The sequence below is a fragment of the Crassostrea angulata genome, chromosome 2 (assembly GCF_025612915.1).
Source record: "Crassostrea angulata isolate pt1a10 chromosome 2, ASM2561291v2, whole genome shotgun sequence".
Classification (NCBI taxonomy): Eukaryota; Metazoa; Mollusca; class Bivalvia; order Ostreida; family Ostreidae; genus Magallana; species Magallana angulata.
In genome coordinates, this window is record NC_069112.1 from 54836979 (window position 1) to 54846940 (window position 9962).

At 37.7% G+C, this 9962-nt stretch overlaps 1 protein-coding gene across 1 annotated transcript; it reads right to left on the reverse strand.

Moving 5' to 3' along the window:
- Positions 1 to 1218: 1218 nt before the first annotated feature.
- On the reverse strand, positions 1219 to 9369 carry LOC128173165 (uncharacterized PE-PGRS family protein PE_PGRS54-like). The gene is made up of 3 exons (XM_052838881.1): positions 9032 to 9369; positions 6270 to 8544; positions 1219 to 3136 (listed from the first exon to the last, which is right to left on the reverse strand). Exons 1-3 carry the CDS (start codon positions 9314 to 9316, stop codon positions 2577 to 2579), a joined length of 3120 nt encoding a protein of 1039 aa, XP_052694841.1. The 5' UTR covers positions 9317 to 9369; the 3' UTR covers positions 1219 to 2576.
- Positions 9370 to 9962: the final 593 nt, after the last annotated feature.

A 9962-nucleotide genomic window follows, 5' to 3' on the forward strand; every position in this document is an offset into this window, starting at 1 on the left:
GTCATAAAGCGACACGTGAAGTGTTGCTACTCGCGCCTTATAATCATTTTATGACAGGTAGCAGTTGTCTGCCCCTGGCGGTGATGGCGCCATTGAACGGCCATGACAGTTTTTATTACCAAAAGCGGGAGAACTAATTAAGGCACGTAAGCGTCCACCGAACGAGTTCGGAATGGCCCCCGTGAATGCTGGGGGCCCGGCTCTAATCGGACATTTCTTTCGTCATATTTATTTTATATAATATCGACCCTCCTTTCCTGCTCGTAAAGTAGTATCTTCTCCGAGTTTTGTATCGACTGTTCATGTTTTTTTGTTAAATGTTAGTTGATGTTTCTGTTATTTTGTCAATTACTTATTTATGTCTTTGGTTGATTTTTTATACGTGAACTTTTAAACTATAATGAGTCTCAGTGGCTTAATTTTCGTGGATTTCGCGCACAAGCCATCACGCACGAAATTACATGCACAGCGAAATAAAATACTTAATAATTATGTAATACATGTAAGCCCCAATATAGCCTTTAAAACATTCCGAAAATTGGGCCACGAGATTTTCTTTATAATTGAACATATCTTATTCATAAATAACCCCCCGCCTTCCCCCGAAAAAAAAATAAAAGTAGATCTGCATGACGACTATAGTTTGTTAGCCCGCACACTAAGCCTTAAATAAATTTTGTACTGCGGGCGCCTTTTTAAACTAGCATGCAGTTAAACAGTGAATACATGTATTGTGTTATGAATAGAGGGTCCTAAACACAACTAAAGATGGAATTGAATAGAACACTGGAGAGGGAAAAAATAAATAAAATCATTGTGTCATGTATAGAGGGTTCTCAAAAAATCAGAAGTTTGGAACTGCATGTACAAGTATAAAACGGTGGAGAGAGAAAAAAATGGAGTACGATCCGCCACGACCTACCGCGCAGAGAAAGCCGAATGACTCATTACGACACGATGACGAATGTTGAATCATGTTTGGCGTTCAGTGCTGCGATAGTTGTTGACCTGTTGAATGCAATATACACCGAAGATTAAATATATTGTATAAACCCGCAATTCACTGAATTGAAAAGGCGAAAGAGAATTTCAAGTTAAATAGTAAAATCCTTAATCCAATATCCATACTAATAAAAATGGATAAAAAACAATAATTGTTTTTTTTCCTTTTAACGAATATTTTTTTAAATAAATTTATATTTCAAAAATAATCCACAATTTGATATAATTTTTAAACGCCTTTACCTTTTTGTACATCATTTATGAAACGAAATCAATAAAAAAAGTATCCTAAAAAATAACACATCAATAACATTATCTTGTGTAGATTGTTAAAATTAAAGCCCCGCCCCCCTTTCTACGAAATACACGATACTTTATATATAAATTATTTTAAAAATCTAGTTTTATCAAATTTTATTCCTCATACGAGACACTGCTTAAACATGGTGGTATAAATGGACAACCTTGCAGAACACCAAATTATACATGTAAATTATCTGCTTATCATAAAATAATAAGAAATATTCTCCGAAAAAAAAAACATTGACAATGAAAAAAAAAAAATCATTGTTTTTATTATTTAACTAATAATTACAATGAACTAAACAAAAGAACAATAACAATATATAAAACAAACAAGTCAAAGGTGGGGGGGGGGGGGATTTGAATGCATGACTTTAAAATAATAATGATCATATAAGTCCTTGCAACTGTTCTCCACCAAGCATAGGCAGAACGTGTCATAAAATACCACAGTCCTTCATAAATTATTTGTTATAGTTATGAATGATATGTTCGTGGCGACTTGTACTAAAGCACTATATATTTTATCGATAAAATAGCTATATTACATACAGTTCATATAAGTTATTAAGTACACTCAGACTGATGGTTTGAATTGATTGTTCTTAAAACATTCGCTGCTGCACTCGAAAGATAAACAGTCCAACAACTTTTAGTATGTACAGATTTAATGGCCGTATCTTCTTTTTATGTCTATAGTCGAATCTGTTCTAGGCAGTATTATTTTTTTGTTTCTTTGTTCAAAAGCCCAAAACCACAAACCCGCAAGTATAAGATCAGCCCCAGAGAAGGCGCAACTGGGCTCTAAAAAAATCGTTGTCATCTTATCGTTTTTCACGACCAGGCGATGTGCTGATATATAAAAACGTCCAGAATACATACATCACCTCTTTCCATTTATCATTATGCCCCCGTAACTCGACAATTTTAGTGTTCATCAACGTCTAATACAAGAATCAAATAAGGTCAAGAAAACTATTCCCGGGTAAGTTAATGATCATTCCTTATTAATACAGAAGCAATTAGTGATTTTGTTGCTATTTAGGCCATTGTTGTTGTTTGTTTATACATGTTCTATATTTTAGAGAAAGTATCAATTTTGCCCTTTGTAAAAAAAAGAGTTACTGCCGTTAATTCTATTGGGCTAACTGGTTTCCAGTGCACGTACTACGTGCTATCAAATATATAAATATATGCTCTCAACCCGGATTCAAACAAAAAAACTCATCAAAAATTTCAATTTTGTAGATCTTAATTTAGATAAGTCGATTTCAGAACTTTTGTGAAGCGGAAGAGCTCATCCGGAAGTCAAATTCCGCACCCGAGATACAAGAGCATTCGCACCTTTCATAATTACAGGCGCCATTTTGACAGTTTGTGTTACACCACCCCTGGACCCCGGGAGTGCTTCCCCACGAGGGTTTTGCGTCACACCAGAGTTCTTCACCCCTAGATAAACATGATTCCATTGTCTCTCTACCATTTCCACCTGAAGCACCACCTTTCCCGCTCGCAGCGCCCCCTAGGTCGGCAAGTCCTATAACTCCTCCACCAGAATGTCCTTGCTCTCCAGGACCCCCCATATTTTTGTTTGAAACACCGCCATGTGCATTGGATCCGCCTGTTAAATCCAGTCCACCTAACACATCTCCCGGAAGTAGAGAGGCAAGATCCAGGTTAATGTTTCCACCGGAAGCGGATGCGCCGGCATGTTGAGCATCAGGACCCATGGGTATTTCACCATGGGGTCCACCGTTTGGTTGTGTCGGATCTAGAAATGTCATCTGGTCATTGAATCCATTGCTGGCTTGAAGCATAGGATCAATTAAGCCTGTAAATAAATATCATACATAGTTGACATGTTGATAGACATAATAATTGTGATTGATAATGATCGTATAAATTTTTTTTGTGCCATTTTTTTTTTTATTCTCAAAAATGAACCACACGCATTGAGTCGAGAAACGTAAGTAATAAAATGCTCAAAGCAGGGAAAAAATATGGATCTTCTGTAAGAACTAAGTTAAGAGAACATGATCGCGGTGGCCATTTTAGGCTATATTGATCTACATTTAAAGAAGAGTTGTTTTTTTTTAATTTTATTGACAAGAAGAGTCATTTTAAAGCTATAAGAAATTCTCAAAAAATTATAAAGCTACATATTCGAATGGAATTGAAATTGGTTTTTTAAACTGTGATCGACTCCTGTTGTGTTCATGTAGTCCTGTTCCTATATGAGGCATCCGGCAAACTCAACCATTTGCGCACGCATTACGCATCGCACTACTTTGTTAACTCTGCAGTAACAGCTTCATGTAAATCTTTAATTGATAGTGTTAAGACTAAAGAAAATTTATTTGAAGTATTTGTCGTGAGTTTTAAACATTAATACAGTTACCTAATGATTTAAAACATGTTTTGTTTTTCTTTGCATGCGTAAGGATTTCATCTGTAAGTACATTTTGCCGAATAAACGTAAGTTATAATTTGTTCGATGCTATTTTGGAAGACAATAAAACGGCGCTAGTCTATCCTATTTGATGCATGCTGTATTATTGACATAACAAAAAAAATTACATGCCGATCATTTCAGAATGAATACTTGTTCAAAATGAAATGAAAAACACTAGGTTATGGCCAAAATTTGAGCAATCGTAGTCACTTATAGGAAAAAAATTTGAATCACTGAAAATACATATATATATATATATATATATATATATATATATATATATATATATATATATATATATATATATATATATATATATATATATATATAGCGCACATGAATTAAGGTGGAATAACACATCATCACAAAATGGCTGACCTCTGATTGAAACGACATTTCTTTTTATTAAAAGGATTTTATGGACGGCAACATGTAACTTACTCCATAGCCGAGTGGTTAAAGTGTCGGGCTTCCGAGTTCGAATCCAGCATGGGCTTTTGTTGTTACTTACTGAATTGAATTTTTTAGATATCATTTTTTTTATCCTCAAACTACAAATTTTTCGCTTATTTGATATATGTACAATTTATTCATCACCATATCTTTCATAATGAAATAATTTACTGTTAATTTGTCTTTTTCCAGGTGTGTTATTCCACCTTAATAACACCTAATCACATGTCTATTACTTTTATATAACTTTTTTTTGTCATAATGAAGCCATATCTATATTTGTTTTGATATGGAATTTTTGTAGAAAAAAGATTGAAATTATTAATTTCGTATATCTTCAAACAGGTTAGGTGTAAGATGCTAACTAAATTTCTTTATAGCATAAGTAGTCCTATATAATGTGTATACGCTTGCCGTAATTTCTCTCACATCGCTAGCTACAGCTTATACAAGCAGTTTGAGCCCGTGTATAATTTATGACTGCATGCATAAACGCTCGCGTTATATCAGGTGAAATCGTTGTTCCGGGGTAATAAATAAGATGGGGACGAATCACACACATCCCTGACACATTTTATGGTCACCGGGGGTCTGAGCCGAAATATACACGTCAGATTACCTCGGAGGTAAAGGTAGATTATCAGATATAAGAAATACGGGAGTTTTACGATAGCAGTGCAATTTTGAATAATTAATATATGAGCGCTTGCTGTGGAATCATCATTATTCGTGGATGACCAATGTTCGAGGCTTTCGTGGATAACCCTTGCCCACAAATTAATTTTCCCACGAACCTATATTCAATAATATATTTGATTTTTATTTCAAATTTTCCCGATTACACTACCAAACGAAATTACTTCTCCACGAACCAGGAAAATTTTAGCTACCCACGAACATTAAACCCCCGCGAATAAAAATGATTCCACAGTATTGGGAAAAAAATCTTCCCGCATCATTGTGCATAGCGAACATAGGTAGCTTTCTGTATACTAATATTATTTTACAAGCACTTTGACAAAGAAATAGGATGATCATGATCATTTTTACACTATATTTATCTTCTCGAGAAGGAGAGTTCTGTCGGAAAAAGTTGAATTTCAAAGTAAAAATATATGGATTGTTTCTTTACTGACTGAAACTTTAAGGGTAAAAAAAAAATCATATCTAGAATTTTAAGGAAGATCTGATAGTTAAATTGTTGACCCTCAAATCCCTTTGAGACCATTGGCTTTGGATGGTTTGTATCAACTGTTCATTTGACGTAGGCATGTCTAAATATCAGTCAGCTACATGTAGAGAGCCACTGACTGATATAAGATCTGTTTGACTCAAGAAGTGCAAATTGTATAATTTGCGTCGATTTTAATTTGTTTTTCAATGCATGAACTTTAAAAGAAATTAAATGAAAAGTTATATAAAGTTATATAAAACGGAAAATCCACTGTTTTGTTAAAATGGTGCTAATGTTCTCAAACCTTTATATTTCTTTTAACACAACAGATATAAAGGAGAAATATTTGTTTGAACACTTTTCACAATTCTCCTGGGCTTCATAATCAGCAATAAAAATAATGATATATGATTTTTATGAATGAAAAATTTTTGTTGTTTTTTTTGTCAGATGAAAGCAAGCCATATGATACTGTAACACCATGTTTTTTTCAACTTGTGCCGCTATTAATATTTTTATTCAAATTGAAAAAAACTCTTTCTAGATCTAAAGTTGGTGCCATATTGTAGCAATAAACGTAAAATTTAAAAAAAAGGTTACATGAATGATTGAATGATAACAAAATATTAAGGAGGCTGAGAGGTAAACAAATAGATCATCCGAGATATACATCAAATTTTAAATATTTATAATTATATATTTTGATTTCTCAATTAATTATCATTTATCTAATTATCGTTTATTTAAGAACGTTTTAGTTATAAATAATTAACATTTTTCAATTATTTTTTATACTGAGTTCTTCTTCTTAAGGAGATTAGTTTAGTCTAAAAAAATTACCACACTCATTTATCCCTCTTAAGATCGATTAATAAGTGTACTGACCCTGATTATCGAAAGCCTGATTTCCTGCTCCTGCTCCTACTCCTAAAGCTCCTGCGTCTGCTGGGAAGGCGTCAAGCCCTAGTCCTCCTGATTGTCCTACCAACCCATCAAACCCGATTATTCCTGACTTCCCTCCTGTACCGGAGGCACCAACTCCTTGGATTGATTCGGGTCCAAAATGTCCATTTTGCAAATCAATATTTCCGGGAATTCCAGCAATTGCGTCAATGCCAAGAGCGTCTTGGGGACCCCCCTGGAAAATGAGACCACCGGAAGCTCCAAAATCACCATGTACACCTCCTGCGCCTGCGCCATTAATTTGTCCGTCCATTAATATTCCGAGCGGGTTTTCCATTCCTTGGTCTACTAGTGCGCCACGGCCCCCAATACCTCGACCCCTGCCGCCCCCACCAGAGGCACCACCGAAAAATGCCGAGGGGTCGACGATATCGCCTGGCAGTAATCCAGCCCCACCTGGATTAGCACCAAATGGTACAGATCCTGATCCAGATTGCATGACTCCCTTTGCGCCAGGGTGTCTACCTTTTCTGTTACCGTTTTCTGGTTTCTTATTGCCGCCTTTCTTGATTACATCCACTTTGATGTCCACCGTTTCCGTTACTTTTTTCGGACTTTTTGATTTTTTCCTAGACTTTGAAGATGGCGCCCTGCCTGCTCCGATATCCAAAATTGGGTCAAATGGTCCGCCAACCAGACCACTCAAGTCTTGGAGGGCATTTGTATCTAATCCAACAGGAGCCATATCCGGAGCGTTTATTCCGAGAAATCTACCCCTGTTGCTTGCTCCGAGACCAGGATCAATTAAAGCGGGTCCGTTCATCTCCGGAATAGAATCCATCAGAGACAATTCGGGCTCAAGCATCTCTGGAATTCTCTGAGTTCCATCAAGTGGAAAGTCTAGACGATCTATCGCTTGTAACTTTGAAAAATCTATTGGAATACCCTGATCAAATTCACCAATAACACCTATTTGTCCGGCGCCGTTATTTGTAAATGACCGGAAGTCTCTTTCGTTGCCGATTATGTCATTGGAAATTCCCACTCCAACGTCGTTAGATATTCCTCCTAGATCATTCCCTAATCCAAATCCTCCACCAAGTCCTAGATCACCTCCTGCGCCTACTCCATTTCCAAAATCTAATTCATTGCCAACACCACCCCCAAATCCTTGTCCAGTCCCACCGGATCCAACGGCGATTCCTAATCCATTATCAATGCCTAATTCGTTTCCGAAATCCAATCCGTTGTCAAACCCAATGCCTGGGCCTTCTATTCCACCATTAATATCTTGTCCGATGCCAATTCCACCGCCACCAAATCCACCTCCGCCACCATTGCCTCCAAATCCACCTCCGCCGCCACCACCAAATCCTCCGCCTCCGTTGCCTCCAAATCCACCGCCACCTCCGCCGCCACCACCAAATCCTCCGCCTCCGTTGCCGTCAAATCCACCGCCGCCGCCACCACCAAATCCTCCGCCTCCGTTGCCTCCAAATCCACCGCCGCCTCCGCCGCCACCACCAAATCCTCCGCCTCCGTTAAATCCACCGCCGCCACCACCACCAAATCCACCGCCTCCAAATCCACCGCCACCTCTGCCGCCACCACCAAATCCTCCGCCTCCGTTGCCTCCAAATCCACCACCCACTCCGCCGCCAAATCCACCGCCTCCATTACCGCCAAATCCACCGCCACCGCCGCCACCACCAAATCCACCGCCACCATTGCCGCCAAATCCTTGACCGCTTCCACCGCCAAATCCACTTCCTCCATTGCCACCAAATCCCACTCCTCTCCTTTGTCCTCCATTTCTGCCGGAGAATCCTACGACACCACCCCCAATAAATTGTCTATCCACTACACATTGGCAGTTACAGGAAATTGGACAAACTCCATCTGCGCATGCCTTAACACATAGACCGTGAGAAGCGGGTGAATATTTATTTGCGCGGCATCTTAAGAGCTGTGATTTCTTGCAGAAAGGTATGGTTGATTTTTTTCCAAGCGGAAGCAGTTTAGATCCTTTAAATTTCCCACCCATTGATGGAACGCATGTGCAGGAGCATGGTTTATAGCAAGGTTTTCCGTTTCTGCATATACTAAAGCATTTTCCCGACCTCATATTATACGGAGCTGGCGAACACACCAGAGTTTCGTATTTTGGGCATCGAGTCGGGCTCGGCCTGTAAGGACGGCCTTGTAATGGCGGAGGCAGCCTATACTTGGGGATCGGACGGATCAACACGCCTTTCCGCTATAAAAGACCAAAAAATAAAATATATGCATGCCATAATAATATTTCGAGTTTGAACGAAAGACAATCCAGATCCAGCTACACATGTCCAAACAAATTTAACAGGGTACATTAAAAAGATTGAAATTGTGATTAAGAAAACATTGAGAGTTTTTATTTAAAAACGCTTAACGAATATTGATTGGATAAAAAAGTATTATTGGTAACAGCAATTCATAAATTAAGTCAAACAGTATTAAGTTTCAACTGGTAGAATTGAAAATTGGTGATACTTCATCGTGGATTAAAGGGCTTGATGGTCAACTAATGAACCATAAGATCTTTCTTAAAATTATGATTTGATTTTTTTTGGCTATAAACTAGCATAAAGTAAAGAAAAATTCTAATATTCAAAAAAATTGTATTTTTCTACATCTTTATGCAAAGATATTAATATAGCCTAATAATGGCCACGTACACACAACACTCTTAATCTTAAAAAACTTACTCCTCTGTTTAAGTATTGGTCCCCTTTCTGGTATCCGGATTTAAAACGAGGCAATGACCGCTGGAGATGAAAATCCCTTCCAATGAATTGTCCCAGAGATCTATAGCCGGGTCTTCTGTTGGGATAATACCCGGCATATGAGTTCCGGTATCCTCGGTATTTATCCACATAGTGTCTGTACACGGACTTACTAACGGGTCTCACCCGGTATTTAGAATAACCCGAAACCAGCGTCACGGAAAGGACTAATAACACGAAAATTCCCTTCCTCACGTCCATGGCCATTTGTAAGACTGTGCCGTCTCCCCTCTAGGCCGACTCCCGCTGAATGCGTCGCGACTCGCGGGGTCCTGAAGGTTTTATAGCCCGACCCGAGAGAGAGAGAGTTCTACCGACCCCTTGTTGTTGACCATTTGTCACGTTCGATGCGGTCACACCAGCTAGCGCCTTTATATTAACAGACAACGCATAAAAGACGATACACGCATATATAGTGCAAATATTGCAGAGTTTGTTATATCTTGGGTTTTTCGTTTATTTTGTCCTATAAGAATATGTGTAAGCTTAACATTTCTGAAAATTTGTCTTATAGAAATAGTTTATGCAGTATTGATCTAAAACATCAACGTTAAACAGATGTATTAAATTCTTCAATGCATAAGAATAAGAAAAAACAGTGTAGCAACTTTAAGACAATTACAGTTACATTTAATACACATTAATTAAAAAAAATAATTGGAAACTGAAATTTAAAAAAAAATTAGAAAAAAAGGTAAATACCTCATACCCATTACCTCAGATATGGTAGGCATTTGAAGATGGTGTAGACAAAAAAGATGGTGATCTTAGATTGACGAAAAGGTTTAACCCACATTAATTTATTTTTTTGGCAGTCAAATTGGGGGCGTTCAAATGAAATCAAATTTCTAGA

Excerpts from the sequence above, each read along its gene's own strand:
- LOC128173165 (XM_052838881.1), bottom strand. The coding sequence starts at position 9,316 with ATGGCCATGGACGTGAGGAAGGGAATTTTCGTGTTATTAGTCCTTTCC. Across the intron at positions 8,545-9,031 it reads ACCAATACTTAAACAGAGGA|CGGAAAGGCGTGTTGATCCG; the intron begins GTAAGTTTTTTA and ends GGTCTTTTATAG. Across the intron at positions 3,137-6,269 it reads TCAGGCTTTCGATAATCAGG|GCTTAATTGATCCTATGCTT; the intron begins GTCAGTACACTT and ends ATTTATTTACAG.